Here is a 20367-nt window from a genome sequence, read left to right on the forward strand (position 1 = left end):
TAGGATAAGGTTGGATTTTAGTAGGTAGAAGGATGAGGATGGGGGTGTAAGGGTAACAGGAATGTGATATACTTAGGGTTGTTAATCGTTTTTGTAAACGATCGTTAAACAATCGTTAAAAATCGTTTTTTGTTTCGTTTTCAAGAACGATCGTTTCGTTTTCGGAAAAAACGATCGTTTTTAAAAACGACCCACTCGTTTTGAACTTTTAGAAAACGAATAACGATCGTTTTTAAAAAACGATCGTTTTTATTAAAACGATTTGCGACCGTTTTTTATACGATTGTTTCTCTTTTATTGAATTTCTCTTTTCGCTAAACTCTTCTCTGTTGTTCTTTTCTCCTTAAAATATCTAATAAACATAAAATTGCATAAATAAAAAATTATTTAATAATAATAAATATTTCTATCTAATTAATTATATTCATTTAACGTTAACAAATAGGAGTTCTTTAAATACATGTAACAAATTACTGTACGTGGGCATAAATCCAGGATTATATGTACGTGCATACAGTTTACAACTACAATATCTACATTGATTCCGACCTGCCAAATATATAGATATTCATGTTTCTCTTTGGTCCAACGATAAATATTTAAAGATAAGAATTTATGAATGGAGAAAGGTTTTTTTTTACTTTATTTTCCATCTCCATTTTAATTCAACTTAATCTACTTTATCCTTTGCAGTTAATATAAGAAGAGGAAATTAAGAGTTTATGATAAAATCTAAACCAAACTTATATTTCGATTTGTGAGGTTTTAAACAATTGGTTTTATTGTTTTAAAAATCCACCATTTGACGAAATTTTCTATCCCCTACTTTTATCTAATCTAAATATACATTTTGGTTCCATAAAATATCTCTGATGAAATTTTGAACTAAAATTTTGAAAAATATTAGGATAAGATAAAATTCTATCCAATAATTGACTTTTTTTAGATGTTTTAGAAATTTTTCATTTTCTAACAATTGATACTTTTAAAAAATATTATACAATTAAAGCAGTTTACAAGACATTGAAGAACATGCATTATTTCTATACTCTAATATAGTAGATAAATTTGTGTTAAAATTCTCTCTGTATATATTTAATGATTTTTACCTTGGCCAGTTACAAATGTGTAATTTTTTACTAAAAAAATCAAAATAAAAGGTTTTTGGTATTCCAAGTATTAGTTTAGAAATAATTGAAAATGACGCCATTTTATGTTTTCACAACACAAGAACAGTTCCTTAATAAAGAGATAATTTCTCCACAGATTAAACAGATCAAACATGTAATATGGTAGTTTAAAACTATCTCTCTTGTGCTATCTGTAACATCTATGGTTCTTAATCTTAATTCTATACAGCGGTACTTAACACCAAGAACAATCTTTTCTTCTCATATTAATTCCAGTTTTGGTAATTTGAAAATTTTTACCAAAACATAGATTGCTTTAGCTTTCTACGACACCTATATTTTAGAAGATTCCCAACATTTTTTTCATTTTTTCAAAATAATTTCGGAACATTATGCTCGACCTTTAAACATCTTGTTCTAAGATTACAAGCATTTCTATCGAAAATAAGATCATATGTTAGGGATGTAAAATTTGTGAGATATTCCTATCATTCTGCTCACAATTTTGAACAAAAATAATCGTAAACATCACAAGCAAAATGTCAGAGCGTAGGTCAGAAATCAGTTTACACTACAGCCAATTCTGATTTGAGCTTGACACCATTATGGTTTATGCTTTTATTTTCCAAATGTATGATTTCTTGACACGAGACTACAACATTAAAATAAAGCCTTTTACAACATAATTCCATGTGCAGCGGCCATTTTCTATTCCGGCTGAAATTTTCCTGATTTTTTAAGGTCAAAGGGTTCTGCTACACTATACCAAAAATAAAAAATCCAAAATTGTGTTATTTTGAGTCAACAACCTGTGAGCAAAAGTAATAAGTTATTTTTATTCCTAGAAAATATTTATTATCTGTTGATAATAAAACTTATGCCGGTCGTTAAACAAGATTAACAAATTAATAGATTTTTCAAGTTGCGCCTTTTTATACAGATAAAGCAGCAGTGTAAGAAGAAAACCTAACATTTTTCGTAATATCTAAATTTTAAACATTTTGTTCGATAATACAAACAAAATGTTAAGGTTTTCTTCCTAAAAGTGAGGGGTTCAGGTAAAGTTTTGGCTTTTTATAATTCTGTCTGATGGGTCTCCTTGAGATCCTCCTTGATATCCTTCTCCAGTTTCTTATACCGAGGTTGGGCAGCTATGGAGGCTATTGATCCTCTGAAATACAAAAAAATTTATTGGCTGACAGGCCGACAATTTAAAGGGACTTTTTAGCAACCCTCTATTTAAAGAGGGCATGTCCGATTCAAATTGTACCTTTATTTTAGAAAAAATATCTTTACTTCCATATCTGAAATTTTCTCTAAGAAAGTGAATAAGAGTCTACCTTTAACGCTGATTTGCAGTGGGCAACATTTTTTAAATTGTCAAAAACTCAAACTTTTTGGCTTTTAGAAAGACTCCATGTAAATCAAAAGCTGTATTTGTTAATGAAAGTGTGTTATACAAAAGTTTATATTTGTAACAGCATTTATATCAAAATGTATAAAAATTTTATTTTATTTTAATATCTACTCGATTTTTTATAGGGCCTTTTTGCCAGCCTAAAAACCTATTTGAAAATATCGTAAGTTCAGTAGAGTGTCTTGGTATTTTCTACTTTCATTGTCTACTTCATGAAAGGTTTTTTTATGAACTTTCAAACTAAAAAGAACTAATCTGTATTAGAATGGATTGGTCAAACTCATTTAAATCCTGGAATTCTAAAATTGGTTTTAATAGTTCCATAGTTCAGTTTATTTTAAATTATATATCATTATTTTTTCTTTCTTCTAGATTACTATGGTTCTAATTATCTTTTATTTAAAATATAAACTGCTTAGCATAATTCTAAATTCTGAAGGCCCTCGTTCTAGAACGGAGCGGTTTTTAAAAAGTCGGAACGTGTCAAGTCCGTTTCATTAGTCGGTAAACTATTAACTAATTAAAGGTTACATCTTCATTTGATTGATTTGATTTGATTGATGAATTTTATGATTAACAGGACTCAAATGGATTTTTTTCTTTTATGTTAAATGGATTATCAAATTTCAATTTGAACTATTTGTTGCATCGTTTATGAGCTTTGTAACACAAAGTGAGATATTTGTCACGTTTTTCATAAAAATTGATCAAAATGAAAACTAAGGTGTTGCAATTACACACTCAATCTATTTTTAAAGACCGAATTGTTCTTAAACAAAACCTTTAAACTCGATATCGACATTTGTTGTGCTAAAAGGTTACATTTAAAAGTTGTCTTGTAATGACTAAAAGCATGCAATTGGAAAGGTTAAGGTGTGTGTAGTTTACTGTTTACCCTCTGTAAAATCTGCTTTTCTGTACCCTTTTAGTTCCATAGTTCTGGAGTACAAAAGTTAATTATTTGGATTTCGGGAAATTTGAGCGTAAAAATTTATAAAATTTAAAACAATGAAAATTTTTTTATTCTACAAAAACAATTTTATGTTAAACTACAACATGTAAAATATAAAATTAGTATGATTTTCTGAGATAAAGCAAAAATAGAAAATTAAACTTAAATCAAAATACAAGTTTTCAACTGATGGTAACACGTTGTAAAAACTAGCTGTTTCTAAGATTTTTGCTATTTTTAAATGTGTGATCAGAAGGTTTTAAACATTTGTTTGGCTTGATATTGAAAAATTAACCATTCAGGTGCAGTATGTAGGTTGATTGTTGAGTTAGGCAATTGCAATTGTAGTGTTAAGGATAAAAAGGTCGACGAGTTTTTTTTTAGAAAATATAGAAAACTTGATATCAGAGTTTTGTGGAAACCCCTCACAGTGGGAAAAATTAGGAATTGGTTAAACACATGTAGGAAGTTACCTGTGCCCGTCTGGGAGATGGTCTGCAACCTCCTTTATAACCTCCTTTACTTCCTGAACACCCTCCTGCATTCAGGGAATTCATTGATTAACTTATATTACAATTTTTTCTTCTTTCTTGCAGACAATATCAAAGAAACTATTAAAGCATTTGAGATATAAATGTTTAATAAAACAGTTTAATTCTTTCTTAAATTTAATATGATCAATGAAATTATTATGATAAAAAAATGTATTTTTTTTAAATATTACCTTTAGCCCTTGCTTAATCTGCTTCAAGCTTTCTCTCCGGTCTATTTTACTGAGAGGGCGGATTCTTCTCTAAAATATTAATCAGTTTTAACAATTTTAAATGTACTTAAGAGATGTAAATGTCAAGTTTTTTTGATTTGTTGCACCTTAACATCGGGTTTATCGTCAAGTCTAATGTCAGACGGATCCACTGACATTTGCTTTCTCATGAGATCAGCTGACGCACGAGCACGTGGTTTATCTAGACTTTCTCCACGTGCCAAACTTTCCTTCCTGCGTCTCAGTGCCACCTGGTGGTGAAAAAAGTTTAGCTTTGTATAATTTGAAGTCATTTATTTTTCTTGACAGGATTTGAGTCTTTGTCAGAAACTCAAATTTTCTAATCCCATTACCTTTGCAACCTTTGTAAACCTTTGATATTTCCAACTTAGATTAATTACGTGATGTAACAGAGTTTACAGTTTAAAATATATCAGGCCTACGAAATTTTGTCGCAAAGATTTAGAGATTTGAAAATCAAAATTTGAGCAAAGACTCAATATCTTGACTATTTAGTTAATTGAAAGGTACTATTGTCATTTAAAAGTGTTAATAGACATAGACGTAATTAAGAATAGCATGTGTACAAAAAAACGGAGAAAAGACTTTCTCTGTAGTCATATGTTGTCTTCCCTACACTGTAAACAAGTTTAGAAATCAATATTCAATGGTCGTTAGAGTTTACTTTACTTTACGTACTTACTAAACAATTGTCTTCAGAGGCTACTGTGTAACCAATAATTTATTCTCAACAAAATGAAACTTAAACAGTTTAGGGTTTTTATAACACCAAAACTAATTTTTTAAAAATAAATTACAAACTGTATTTTTTTGTTAAATTATATTTAATATGACTTTCTGTTTGCATTTTTCGGCGATTCACAACAAAAGAACTTTAACGGATAGGGTTCCCAACGAAGAAAATTTTCGGAATTCCGCGCATAAGTTTAGGCGGAATTTCTGGAGAAAGCCTTAACAGTGATTGATCTACAGTTGATTATTTTTTTTGTAAATGTTTTACCTCTTCCTCCGGCACAATAACATGCCCATTAGTATCATCAACAGAGGCATACTTCTTCATTTCATTCCTTGTCATACCGATCATTTCTCCATCATCAGGATCCTTCATCTAGAACAATAAATTGGATAGGTTATACTTGTTTCATGAAAGATTTCTAAAAACTCGGGTCCCTCTATCTTTGCAATCTAATGGTGAAAACCGTTGAAATTTCAAACTTTACAGATCATTTAATCTAACAGAGAATCCATAGACCTACGCAATTAGGTTGCATATATATAAGGATTTGAAAATCAGAGTTTGTTGCAAAGACTCATTTTATTTCTGAAAAGTTCAAGTTGATTTAATTTGTTTAGTAGCTTTCAGAGATCAACCTAAACCCTTCTTGAACTTGCTCTTGATCTGTTAAGCACTATACTCCCCTTCTCCAAAATAAAATTCACTCTAATAAAAATATGCCTTAAGGAAATATTCCATTGACCAGTTAAAAATAATAATGTTTAACCTTCAAACTTTTAAAGTTTAATACTAATAGTTTTCATTTGTTCTCTAGCTGTCAGGCAATTTACTTAATTCTGATTACATTTTGTACTCTTGTTAAATTTTTTTTTTATAGTAAAAGAAATAGAGGTGCTAATTGTTCAAAAAATGCTAAGAAAGGTTGGTACGATTGCTTCGTTTAATGCCTTCAGAGCACGAAAGGTAAAACAAACTTGAAGAGACTGAATTTTAATTTATTTAGATTTTCGTATTTAAGAAAAATAATTTCAAAGACGTCAATACAAATCCTTTAAAATATATTTCTGACCTGAGCCTGATCTTCTGGTATATTTACAACACACTTAAACAGATCCCACTCTTTACGCAGCCGTTTACTCTGTTTAGACAATAATCCTTGAAATATTAATTATATTTATATATATATATATATATTTATATATACAGGGTTTCTCTGAAAAAAGCGTGTTTAGGCTTTTTAGCCTACTAAGTATAGTTCAAATTTACTAAAAAGTGCTTCTAGTGTAAAATGTCCATTAATGGGAGAGTCGTCAATACAACATTTTTCCTAAAATGCCGTTTTAACCTTCAAAAGCGGACCTTATGTTCGAAAATGATAGGTCTCCTTTTCAAAGATTTAAAAAAATTATATTTTAATTTTATTTTTACGTTTATTACGGCAGAATAGAATAAATTGAACGTTTTCAATGATAGAATTTAGGATTTTTTAAAACTAAAAGACGAAAAAATTTAAAATTTTTTTTAATCCTTGGAAAAGGGACCGACTACATTTTGAAAGCATTTTGAAGGCTAAAAACTTTTTTCAGAGACACCTTGTAGATATGCTTGGCTGTTTTTTTAATACAAAATTCTAATATTTATTTTCATGAAACCATTTTTAACTTATTTCCTAATGAAACTTTTAGTTGGATTTTTGACTTATTTTGTTTAGAAGTGTAAAAAGAAATATCTCTTCTGTTTAAAAAAAGTAAAAGAATAGAATTAAACAACTTGTTGCTTTATGCATTTAATTATTTCATTCTTACATTCTGATAGAACAATTTCTATTTAAGCTTTTTTAACAATTCTTTATTCTTTAAAATAAAGAAGTGTTAGAAATCGTCATTTGATATTTAAATTCTTTAACTCTTGATAATCTTTAATTAAATTCTTTCTTGTTCTTTATTTGAAGACTGTGTTTGTTTCGTGATCGATATTCTGGAGTATTGAAAGTTCTCAGTATTGGAAACCTGAGGTGGGAGCCAATTAAAGCAAACGTTTACAAAACTTGAAACTCAATTATTCATTGTACAGTGTCCATTGAAATCGTCTTTTTTTTCTGTCTAGATAAATGAGGCAATTTTTTACACTGCTCTTCAAAAACACAGAAGATGGCAATAAAGATTTCTCGTTTATGCAATACTTTAAAACACTTTAAAATGAATCATAAAGGGAATGTAAGAGTGATTTCAAGTAATCCTTAATGCAAAGATTTACAGCTGTATCCTTGAAACCTGTTTCTAAGAATAATGTGGATGATATTGTTGTTTTCTGTAGGGGTAGGTTTTTAAGTGTAATCCTAAATTTTTCCTGCAGAACAAATGTGCAAGTCACTTTTGTATAAAGACGACCATTGAAAATTATTAGAAAATTCTAAACATTGAAATCTAATTTATACTTGATCAGACAAAGCTTTAATCTTTGAATAGAGGGTTTTTTTAAAAATACGCTTATATTTGTAAGATTCGAGGATTTTGTTTAAATTTCCTTGAAGAGCCAGGTCATGAGCAGGGATACAGAGATCAGGGAGATCATTGACAGCATCATTGCAACAGTTCTAAACACAAACAATATCAGTAAATAGTGACTCACGGTGGGGTATTTTAGGGGGATTGATTTTGTGTTTTATGGTGAGAATTGACAAATTAAACATATTCTGATATGTTTTTTTTTTTAATTTTTAAGCACTATAGAATTGTAGCTTGCATTGATTTATAATGATTTTAATTTATAAATACTTTTCCCTTTTATATATTTATCCTTGAATGGATCCTGTAAACCCGCAATATATTTAGAATGTCGTCTTCGTTAAAGTGAACTATTTCAAGGGGAAAAAACGCATACTTTAAAGCTTGTTTACACATTACATTGGATTCAGAATAATCTAGATAGATAAATATATATATACAGATGTGGAGGAAGAATTGGTTTGGATTCTGATTTGTGTTTGAAATACCCATTTTAAGAGTTTTCACGGGATTTACCAGTTTTCCGTAGGATTTCATAACTCAAGACGACACAACCGAGCCGTATTTGAGTTTACAATTAGAGGTTTATGGTGTTAACTCCACTCCCCCTGTTCCCCCATTTTTTGATTGAGGGGCAGTAACGTGTTCTGTTCTTCTAAGACTTTTAAAAGTTACCACAAAATGAGAGTTCAGAAAATAAAATTTAACATTTAAAAATTTTATTTTTATTACAATTTTCAAAATTGTTATTCTAAGAAAAGAAAAAGATAAAATCTAACCAAAAAACGATTTTTAAAAATTTTGACGTACATCTTCTCTAAAGACTAATATTTGGCAAAGTGTGATAAAATAAATGTTTAAAATAAACAAAATTGAAATTTGCAAAATCAGTAAGATTTTTGTGCAGGAACCTTTAAAAAGGGCAAACACTTTTGTAATAAAAAACGAACCAAGATATTAACATTTAAACTTTTAAATTAAAAATCAATTTAAAAAATTTCAAATTTACCTGAAAGGGAAAAGCTGGGTACCGAAGGGTCTTCTTCCAGTCAGAGCAGCATCCGCAATCTATAATATTTTAAATTTGATCATTTTAGTTTTAATAAATCTTTACTTTTCTAAGGTACTATTTTCTGTCATAGTTTTCAAAATACGCAGAAATGAGCACATTTAATAGTTATTGGCAAGTTCTTAATTATTGGTTTGAAAATGTCTTAGATTCATTTTGGTTACTTTGTTTATTATCCGCATGAACATTATACATCTTTATAGCTTTGCAGTTCTTAAAAACAGGATTTTTTGCTTAAAGACCATGTTATGCCTCATACTGAGATTTTTTATCTTTTCTTTAATGACATATGATTCTTTCATTAAACCCCTCAAAATGATTCCTCCCTTTCAGAAACAAAAACTTTCTTTTCAAGAACGTGTGAACCCGGCCTTCTTAAATTATTTGATCTTAAAGAATTCAAATTTTGACATTTCTAATTCGCCGATGTTGGGTTGCCAAGATATAGGGATTAGAAAATCAGAGTTTTTGGCAGAGGCTCATGTCCTTTGACGAAATTTTGTAAACATTTAACCATGGAGTTCTTCAAAACTGAACACTAATTTTAAATTTAAAAAACTGTATAAAAATCATAACTGGGTTTGCAAGGTTAAATCAAGCAACACTTCAAAGTAAGTTTAGTCTCACTAGTTGATGAAAAATAGTTATAAGTGTTTAATCTCTGAAAGTAAAATTGAGAACTATATTTTACCTCCTCCTCTGATGGAGGCTCGAAACCTGGGAAATGAACGAGTGGAGGCAGTTTTACCAACTTCTCCCCTCCGATCAGACGAATAAACAGTCCTAAAAACGATCATTCATAATTCATCAACCCACTATTTGCCAAAAAATTTTATCGGTAACTCGGTAGAGCTACGAAAAGGTTTTTTTTCAAGAAAACTTTATGTTTCTCACCTTTTTATTTGATTTAATTTTAAGAAAAATAGATTCATAAAACATTCTGTCAGACTTGAGGGCGTTATGAATAATATTTCATGGTGAATATAATGAGAAAATGGAGATTTTAAGCAAACTTGACAAACAAAAAGTTGGAAAATATTGAAATAATCATAATATCAAGCAAAAAGTTGGAAAATATTGAAATAATCATAATATCAAGCAAAAAGTTGGAAAATATTGAAATAATCATAATATCAAGCAAAAAGTTGGAAAATATTGAAATAATCAAGATATCAAGCAAAAAGTTGGAAAATATTGAATAATCATAATATCAAACAAAAAGTTGGAAAATATTGAAATAATCATAATATCAAGCAAAAAGTTGGAAAATATTGAAATAATCATAATATCAAGCAAAAAGTTGGAAAATATTGAAATAATCATAATATCAAACAAAAAGTTTGAAAATATTGAAATAATCATAATATCAAACAAAAAGTTTGAAAATATTGAAATAATCATAATATCAAGCAAAAAGTTGAAAATATTGAAATAATCATAATATCAAACAAAAAACTACCTACTACTGTATATTCCATGTTTCTACAGTGTTACCCTCAAAGGACAAGACTTCAAAGACAACTGCACGGAATTTATAATGCAAGTTTTCTTATATTCCTAATTCATAATTATACCACTATATTTTGAGATCGTCATACTTTAAGAGTTTCTGGTCGTCTTTACAGTCTCATCCTTAGAGGATAACCCTTTGGCTTACCGAGACAGTAGGCAAAGAGTGATCCGTATGTATTACAATACTCTGAGAAGTGAACCGTCATGAGAAGTTGTGGAAACAAGATTACATAAACCAGGTCCGAACACAGAGCCCTTAACACACAATTATTATTTCAAAGATTATTATTTTTGATTACTTAAATTTAAATATGTGATAGATATGCTTTATCATAAAGAATTTATGATCTGTAAATAGTATATGATCTATGCTAAATAAATTTTGTTGTTTTATTTTTCTTACCAAAGTCCATAAATGGTAGGAATAGTTAAAGCCATAACAGTTGCCATACCACCAACTACAAATATTGCCACTCTCATCACCCACATGATTTCTCGTTCACTTGCCTTAATAAACATTTTTCTATATTCTAATGTTTGGTTTGAAGAAAAGAGATCAATTCGAACTATAAACGGTAAGCTGAACTTATTAGTTATGGCCTCTGATGAAGTGTAAAAGGGAAAATATTTTAAAAGGTTCCGTTTTTCAAAATTTTTTGCAAATTCTGCACAAACGTGCTTGTTGTTGAGCAAACTTTATGCGCAAAATCTTTGTGGTCAACTTGCACTCAATTTACGCATCATTTTAGCGCAAGCTCTTTAAGTATTATTTAGTCGGAATGTCTTACATACAGTCTACAGAACAGCAAAATGTACGCAAATTCGCGCAAGGAATTTTAAATTGCTCTGAGAAAATACAGGGTGTCCCGAATCATATTAGATTGTTTAAAGCTTATGATTGATGTAAGGGAATAATAAGAAAATTTAAAACATGAACCAAGTTAAAGAAAAACCTATAAGGCTAATATTAAATACCAGGTTTTTCGACGCATTAATTGCGTATTTTGGCGTTAAAGCTTGGGGATAATCCAAAATCTTTATTTGTTTAATTCTAAAAATTAATGCAAAATAATGTCTTACGCCTTGTCTGAAGATAAGCTTGTAAACATTTCTGGCAAACATTGACGCTGCGGATAGAACAGAGGAATCAGCTGAAGACATTACAGCTGCACTAACAGCTCCAAGTCCAAAGAAAGCAATGATTCTACAAATATAATATTTTTTAAGACTTTACTGTAAGTCAAAGAAAATGTTCAACTTACGGCGGGGTGAGGTATTGAAGAACCATGGGTAATATCATTCTTGTATCCTCTTTAGGTATTGGTAGTATACCATTGTGTAATTGAACATAGTCAGTTTTATTCCAATCAGTAGCCTACAACAAATAAAGGATTAGAAAATTAGACTTTGCGGAGAGTAATCACTAATTAGCTTCTTTCAAAAATGACAAGAAACAAGTTTGTTATTTAACTCCTTTAAAGGAACTTAAAGCAATTTTATACTTCATTTAAATATTTACATCAATGATTCACAACGGTACCTTCGTTCAATATTTTTTACATTTTCTAGCAAGGGAAATAAAATACATTAACTGGAATGTTAGAAAGTTAAAAAATTATCTCTGAAAGAAAGTGTTCCGAGCTAAAAACTATCCTTTATCCTAATCGGTTAATTAATCTGAAGATTAATAAACAGAGGAGAACAAGCATTATTTAATCTAGAGATTAAGAAAAAGAGTGGATCAAGAATTAATACCGATATTCACCATTCAAATAAAGTAAACTGTACTCAATTAATATGTAAATATTTATTAGACCTTTGCTATCCCTCCAATTAGAACAGGAGGAACTGCCATTAACAAGCATCCTAAAAAATGTATTTTGAAATAATAATCATTTTAATAATAATCAATTTTAATATTTATTGATTTACTATTATAATGAAATAATATAATATTAACATGAAATAAATCTTCTTATCTGTAAATGTATTTTAGATCTTTTATTGTCAAAATTAGAAAATTAGTCTTCTTAATTTAATAGTTATATTACATATTAAAGGAATGAAGTCTTTGCCACAAACTCAAACTTTCTAACCTTTGCAACCTAATAGTGAAACCTTTGATATTTCGAATTGATCTAGTAGAATGCATACGACATTGGGTTGCAAAGATATAGAGATTAGAAAATCAGAGCTTGTGGAAAATACTTAATTTTTTTACAAATTTAATGGAAGTTGTTTTTGTTTCTTTTTGTTTGGTTTTCAAGGAAAATTTATTAGTTAAACCAAAATAAAGTTATTTGATGAAAGGATAAATCTAATTTTTTAATTCTCTCTTAAATTCTGCGTTTTTTAATAGTTATTTTATCAAAATATTTCCGATTATTATTTTTACTTTAACTAAATGAGACTTATTCATTTATGTGAAAGCATCTTTGCAACTTTGTAAGTCACATTTCTATTTATCACACATGAATATACAAAAGAAATATCGCAAAATATCCACGGGTGTCCCACGAAACATGACAATTGGTGAAAAGTTTAAAATGTCTTCTTCCATAATTTGATAAGTTGTTGGATACTAAAGACTGTAATATTATAGTTAAATTAATTTCACGGTAAAATGTATATGAGCTAAACATTTATTTACAGAAATAAACTGCAAAAAGTCTTTAAAATCTAATACAGTATGTGGAAGAAGACATTCAAAACTATACACCAACTGTCATGTTTCATGGGACACCCTGTACTGAAATTTTCATGTTTGCATTATTTGTATTTGTGAGTCAATCACCTAAATTTGTTGCTATTAAAATTTTTTATCATTTTTGCAGTTTTCGAAATATTCAAAATTCGTTTATATTAATTGACAAGATTTGACACTCACCCACAGCAGCAATATAGGATAAGAGTTCAGCTTTCCCCGCAGACTTAGAGGACAACACTCGTTGGAAGTATACCTGGGGCACATCATTTTAAATGTTGCAAGATATAAACCAGTATCTATATCCTACCGGCGCGTCTAGTGTACCCAGTTTGCAGAATAAGGCGGGCTTAACTATACTGGGGGAAACGAAGAGACGAAATTAGAGAACGCATATTTTAAAAAGCCCAAGGCTTAAAAAACCTTTATCACGAAAACTGTGAAGCCAAATAGAGTGAATTGAATGAATTGGATAGGTCGCTTAACCTACAGCGGATTTAAATCCTCATGAATCTTTAACTTTGATCCTGCGGTAGGTTTTATAGTTCAGTGACCTCTGCAATTTAATAAATTCGGTCCCAGATTTGATTGGGCCAAGAATGCCTAAAAAATCAGAAAAATTGGTTTTTTTGCTCCATCATTTTATTTAAAGAATTCCACAGAGCACGATATATTTAAGTTCATATCATATACCGGTCCGAATTTCATAGTTTTACGGATCTCAAAGTGTTTAAAAAAAATGTTAACCTGCCAAGGGATCCCTCCAAAGGTTAAGAGTAGAAAGTAGTCAGCATAGTGGGCATTCCACCAACCTCCTCCAATTTCACCTGGAATTAACAATTTTTTACCGTATTGCTTGTGCGCCTTTATGACCACTAGCTCTACAAGTTTTCATTTTACGCAAAAGTTAAGGGAAGCAAAGGATTTGAAAAGGAATTGAGTCTTTGCCACAAACTCGGATTTTTAAATCCCAATTTCTTTAAAACCAAATATCGTAGACCGTAGATATTTCAAACTATGAATTCTAGTGGATCAAACAATGTAAGTTTGAAATATGAAATGTTTTCATCATCTGGTTGTTGAGATTTAGGTATTACAAAATTGGGATTTGTGGCAAAAACTCAATTCCTTTGTGGCTAAAACTCAATTTCTTTGTCACAAATCTGATTTTTCAATCCCTATAACTTTGCAACCCTAATGTCGTTGACCTTAGATATTTCCTACTATGAACTCTGTTAAATTAAATATTCCAAGTTTCTACAGATTCTAAGATTTATGGATTATTTGAGTTTGTGGCAAAGATTCAACTCCTCTATATGGTTACATACTATACATTAAAAACATTTTTCTTCTCAATAAGAGTTTTGAATAAGATTCATTTCATTCTTACGTTCAATTAACTTTAGTTTGACGTCAAAAAATGTATTGATGTCTCTCTTTCATGTTTTCCTAACGATTTCTGACCTTTGCGAAATAACAAATTCAAAATTGTCAAGAAAAGGTTCTGCTTAAAGAACTGCAAATTAAAAAGACATTAGAAAGTAGCATTTAACACGACTTTAAAAAATTGTGATTATTTTAATGATTCTTTTTTTAATTTCTCTATCACCTTGAACATTAAAGTTTAATGTCAAATAAACTTATACAATAAAAGTATTTAATTACATACATTTATATAATTTCTATGTAAACAGCAATTAAAAGGGTTTACAATATAGCCTATCTTTTTTCTCATAAGCAATCGGAATTTTGTTCTTTTTAACAATAAATGTCATTTCTTGAATTTTATGGAATCCAATTTCGAATCAATTCCCGTTTCCTGATATTTGAAATAATGTATTGAAATTGAATCAGGATTTACTTTTTCAAATAAAAATTTTAAAATACAATTTGATCAAGGTTGCAATCATAGATTTTCTAAATTCATTAATGCATTGCAGAGACCAGTTTTATGCCAATCGGTGAGAACCAGAAACTGTGGAATAGGAATACAACATTCAAGCAATTCTGAAGGTTAAGCAATACAATCGCTGTTTCTCATGTTCATAAAACTATTTGAAGTCATAACTTTAGTCTAAAAGTCGTCGGTTCTATTTCAAAGGTTTTATGGTTCTCATTGTAGTGTTCAGGAAAATTTGGATATGAGACACTTGCCACAAATTCAAATTTTCTAATCCGTACATCTTGAGAACCTGATGTTGTAGACCTAACCGCGATCTAACAAAAACCTGCTAGCAGAAATACGCTTATGAAATATTCATTCTATCATTTTAACTTTGTTTTCGACAAAATGTTGGATTATTCCAACTTTGGACAATAACAAAACCCTTTAAACAAAAGTGAACTTTTCTTGTTAAAATCTAAAACTCACATGCTAAATATGAAATAGTGTACTTTCTCCAATGAAAAGAATTATAAAAGGAAATAAGACAACTTAATTATTTTTTGGATGAAATTTCACTTTTTGCATTTTATAAATTTCCTTTGATTTCACAAGAAATACTTCGCTTAGAATAGTGATTGAGAAATTGCCACACACTCTTATGTTGTATCACTGTATCCTGATGGCGCGCGTATACCTTTCGTAAATTAAATTTAGACTTTTTGGTCCAACAGAGTTTATAGTTTGAAATAACAAAGGTATACAAAAACAGGCGCAGTTCCTTTATATGACAGCATTTTTTTTCTGCACAGATAAGCATTAATATTTCAAATATTGACCTTTTTATCTAGCATAGTTCACTTAGTTTATAGTCTAGCTCGCCATGAAATTTTTTTAGATGAATACAGGGATTTCAATAGCTATTCAAAAAGAAAAAATGCTTAAACATAAAAAATGTATTACCGCATTTAAAGGTTTTAACTTTTAACCATTACTTTTTAAGAATTACCAATCACATATGTATTAAGTTGGCTCATTCTTGGTGCGTTAAAACGATCGTTTTGTTCGTTTTTCCTTTTTTCTCTGCAGATAATGATATAGCAAAGTTTATAAAAAGCAAAACCAATCAGATTAAAAACTTACTTTTTGGAGAAGGGTGAGTGTAATATTGTATATCCGGTTTATATATCCGGTATAAATATCCGGTTTATATATCCGGTATAAATATCCGGTTTATATATCCGGCATAAATATCCGGTTTATATATCCGGTATAAATATCCGGTTTATATATCCGGTATAAATATCCGGTTTATATATCCGGCATAAATATCCGGTTTATATATCCGGTATAAATATCCGGTTTATATATCCGGTATAAATATCCGGTTTATATATCCGGTATAAATATCCGGTTTTTATATCCGGTATAAATATCCGGTTTATATATCCGGTATAAATATCCGGTTTATATATCCGGTATAAATATCCGGTTTATATATAAATATCCGGTTTATATATCCGGTATAAATATCCGGTTTATATATCCGGTACATTTATTAGACTTATAAAAAGTGTATATCTTTAACGTATTATATTTGTTCACTTTATAAGTAACTTACCCATCCATTTCTCAGTCCAGTCTGTTAGTTGGATAGTTGCAACTGCAGGATGTGCCCAAGCAAACGGTATGCAGACCCACTACAAATAGTAGAAGTTCAGATATAAAAAAATAAAGAAATGGTAAATTTTGCTTTTGTAAAGGATGTACAAGTTCGCTTAGAGAATATCAAAACGAATAAAAAAGGAAAATTTTGTTTAAAAATATTGTTGTAGTATTCATAATATTTTCATATTTGATTTGAAAAATAAGAATTTCCAAACATGCAATCTCATGCAGGATAAACCAAAAGAAACAATTATACATGCTTTTACTACTTAAAAAAACAAAGCGTTAAACGGAAAGATTATGCTTAAAAGTGCCACATAAAACTAATTGGACCTAATTACATATGTAAACCATTTGATACTTTTACTAGCTGGGGAACCCAGCTTTGCCTGAGTTTTTTATATAAGAGTCAACCTATTCAACAAAGAACTTTTTACCTAAGATACCAAAGAGTCAGGCGATATTATACATGAGAAACTTTACCATACATAGGACCGGCGCGCCGGAGATTGCTTGCATGATACAATATTGGATAGTACCTTGTAATCTAATTATGAGTTCGTCCAATAAAACATTTTAGAACACTCCCAGTAATGTGTTAAAACATATTAATAAGTAAAAAAATATTTGAAAATGTGCACCACCTTTATCCAAGGAGTCTAATTACGTAAAAGTACTTGCTTATCTGTTCTTATTCAACACCATGTTTAGCACATTCTTTTATCTCAGAAAGGAATTAATTCTAACTGCAGAGAATAGTGTAAACAAATTCAAACAGGCCTCTTTAAAAAAGTGTACATTTTATCGTAAATAAATGGGCGATTAAAGGTAAGTAAGAAAGCAAATATTTGAACTAGTATAACATTATTTAGATGTAGGTATTTTAAGTAGCAAAAAGTAACATGGTGGTCTGGACTAAAATATCTGTTTTCTCTTGAATGTCAACTATAATTGTATGGGATTATATCGTCTGCAGTAAAGAAAAGCAAAACCAAAAAATACAATGTGGATCAATTTTTGTCGTCAATGATTGATTGATTGGTTGATCAAAATGAAGTCAGCTGTTCCACTCACCAGACCAATGAAAATACAAAACAGCTGTATTACATCAGTATAGGCTACTGAGTACAAGCCTCCAATAAGTGTATAGAACACCGCCACGCAAGCTGACGCGACTACACTGGCATCCATAGGAATGTGTAATATGATTGTAAGTGTTGCACCTAAACAGGACACTCATAAGGTGTTAACACGTCTTAGATAAAATATATAAAACTTTGAAGATCGGGCTAACCACATCAAATGCACATCTCTGCACGGAAGAATGCAATTAAAATGTACATTTAGTATTGATTGTTGAGAATATATGTTATGGGTAATAAATATTTTCTTGACCCGCTTGAAGCCACATAAATTAAACTAAAAAAGCAAAACATTTATTAATTTTAATCATGCAGTTGGGTTTATAAAAAAAAACCTTTAGAAAAATATTTAAATGTGATCATACAGCGCCATATTTCCATTTTTAGTTTCAGATTCAAATAAAAATTGAAAATATGTGCATACATGTCCGTTAGATGTTCATTCTTAATACATACAACTACATAAACTATGTTCTACATAATTAATAGTATAAGATCTACATCTACTGGTTGCTGGGCAGTTTCTTACCAGGCCTAAAAATATACAACCTAGTTGTACTACGTCAGTGTATGCTACAGAATACAGACCCCCTGTTCATCAGATAATTGAAAATTTTCTAAGTTTTTCAAAAAAAAACAAATTTTTCTGATCGCTATATCAGTGCAACCTTATGGTGTAAACCTTTAATTATTTCAAGTTTAGATGGAATACATCGTTAAAAATATCAAGGTATAAAACATTTGGATTAGAAAATTTTGATTAGAAAATTAGAGTTTGTGTAAAATACTAAATTCCTTAAGGACATGAACTTAATTTAATCTTATTCTCACCAAAAAAGTGTTGAATTTTGTTACAACTCACAAAAGATAGGTGAGTCTTTGTCGAAATCTCAAATAATTTTCTAATCCGTATATCTTTGCAACCTGATCTAACAAAATTCAAAGTTGAAATATTTAAGGTCTACGACATTGGGTTGCAAAGATATAGGGATTAGAATATGAGTTTTGACAAAGACTCAATTTTCCATTGTTGTATTTAACATAAAAAACCTTACTTATAGGACAAGGAGAATAACTTTTGCATTGTTATTCAGAAAAAAATTGCAAACTTTTTTTTCAATCAATACTAGAGGTTTGAATACTGAATATATTTGGCTAGGCTTAATTGTAATAAATTTTCTCCAAAAAAAAGACATATTTTTGACTTTTCTATTTTTTCAATAGTTCCCTATCCAAGTGTAGAAGACGGCTATCAACGCTGAGGCGATGACGGCTGTATCAATGTTCATTTTTATTATTATTGCAAGGGTGGCGCCTAAAACAGATCACAATAATTACTACAGGTTTTCTACATGATTAGTGATTTTAAACTTCTGAAAAGAAAACCTGTAATATTGAAAACCAAAGCATTTTGTAAAAATAATTAAAGTAAGCTTATGATGAAAAGTTTTCACTGAAAAAAGTTTTTCCAGACAAATGATGCTTAAAGTCATGTTTTAAAAATCCTGCAGGCAAGTTTCGATTTTCATTAGCTCACTTTGGAGTGTGTACAAAATGCTTTGGCTTGAAAACTAAGGGATCTACATATACTATAAGCATGTTCTATGTAACCTAAAAGTTCCTAAAAACATTATTACAAGTAGGCATTGACAAAACTGATGTGTTATGACGCAGATGCGCTCAAAAACAAAATATTATTTTCTCCTAGGATTTTGGTAGAGTCTAAATATCTATCTATCTAGCTGAAAAAAGGAATCAATGAAGTAAACAGGACGATCGTATCTACAGCCTAACCCAGACTACAGGTTGACCCTAAAGCTACAATAGCTCACCAGTCCTATTGCTATACACGCCAATTGTACAACATCAGTGTACGCCACACTGTACAGTCCTCCTACAAGCCTACTGCTCATAACATTTGTCTAGTTTTAACTCTTTTGCAATTCAGCCCCTTTAAAATTTTGTATTAATTTTTTCCTTGATTTAAAAATTGAGTTTTTCAGATTCACCCTTGTGTTACTACTTTTTAAACTTAAATGTTGCTCTGAATTAATTGCAATGCATTTTGACAAACAAAATTGTTTGAATTGAATTTAGTGAAATTCGACCAATTTCTTTTTTTTTTAAAATCTGGACAATGTTTAGAGAAGTACAAGTTCCTATCCAGGTATAGAAAATCGCAATCATTGCTGAGATAACTACAGCAGGATCCAGAGGAACTTTTAGAATGATGGCTAGGGTGGCTCCTGATACAAAACAATTGTTTTCTTTTTTTCTGAACATCAAGAAAGAATACAATTGGCATAAAATAATTATTGTTTCTTTACAAGTATAAATGTATGTGTTTAAATCCTCTAATATAGGAACTAATTGCCGGCCACAAATTGTTATTTTCAAATCACTTCATCTTTGCAATGGCTGATGGTGTAACCCTTGATATTTTAAACTTTGACTTTTAGAGCTACCAGAATTCAAATTTTTAAGTATTAATGGATTACATCAGGTTCAAAGAAAAAAGAAAAATTTGCTTAAAAGTGGCGAAAAATCAGTTCTTTTGTTAACCAGATTGGATCACAAAATTTTTTTAACTCTTTTCTGAGAGTTTAAGATTCTGAAGTCGAATTTAAGATTTAAACTGTTTTACCTAATTTTTGTATTTTGTTTAATATTTAGTCAACCTTCAAAACATTTTTAAAAGTTGAATAAATTTTAAAACAATTTTTTTTAAAGTGTTAAGGGTTAGAATTCAGAATTCATAGTATTTTAAACAAACATATAAAAATAATATTTAAAAAACTACACTTTAAATGTCAGATATGATGAAATCTCAGCAAAAATATATAATTTTTAACATTTTGAATATA

General features: G+C 29.6%; 1 protein-coding gene across 4 annotated transcripts in view; it reads right to left on the bottom strand.

Annotated features, from left to right (window-relative positions):
• Positions 1-403: 403 nt before the first annotated feature.
• LOC111713679 (high-affinity choline transporter 1) overlaps positions 404-20367 on the bottom strand; it is a 44173-nt gene continuing 24209 nt past the window's right edge. Inside the window, exons 10-29 of one of the 4 annotated variants that reach the window (XM_023488611.1) lie at positions 18732-18818; positions 18033-18094; positions 16315-16393; positions 13559-13638; positions 12995-13067; positions 11924-11973; positions 11370-11482; positions 11188-11311; positions 10511-10614; positions 10253-10362; positions 9287-9378; positions 8536-8594; positions 7546-7615; positions 6089-6157; positions 5284-5391; positions 4370-4513; positions 4224-4292; positions 3973-4037; positions 3443-3486; positions 2208-2301 (exon numbers count right to left, since the gene is read on the bottom strand). In XM_023488611.1, coding sequence (XP_023344379.1) covers positions 2291-2301; positions 3443-3486; positions 3973-4037; positions 4224-4292; positions 4370-4513; positions 5284-5391; positions 6089-6157; positions 7546-7615; positions 8536-8594; positions 9287-9378; positions 10253-10362; positions 10511-10614; positions 11188-11311; positions 11370-11482; positions 11924-11973; positions 12995-13067; positions 13559-13638; positions 16315-16393; positions 18033-18094; positions 18732-18818 — 1613 coding nt within the window. In that variant the 3' untranslated portion in view covers positions 2208-2290. Of the gene's footprint in view, positions 2302-3442; positions 3487-3972; positions 4038-4223; positions 4293-4369; positions 4514-5283; positions 5392-6088; positions 6158-7545; positions 7616-8535; positions 8595-9286; positions 9379-10252; positions 10363-10510; positions 10615-11187; positions 11312-11369; positions 11483-11923; positions 11974-12994; positions 13068-13558; positions 13639-16314; positions 16394-17435; positions 17585-18032; positions 18095-18731; positions 18819-19335; positions 19398-19662; positions 19750-20367 lie in introns of all 4 variants that reach the window. The other 3 variants (XM_023488609.1, XM_023488608.1, XM_023488610.1) reach the window with 3 other exon arrangements.

The sequence above is a fragment of the Eurytemora carolleeae genome, unplaced genomic scaffold, assembly GCF_000591075.1.
Source record: "Eurytemora carolleeae unplaced genomic scaffold, Eaff_2.0 scaffold1455, whole genome shotgun sequence".
NCBI lineage: Eukaryota > Metazoa > Arthropoda > Copepoda > Calanoida > Temoridae > Eurytemora > Eurytemora carolleeae.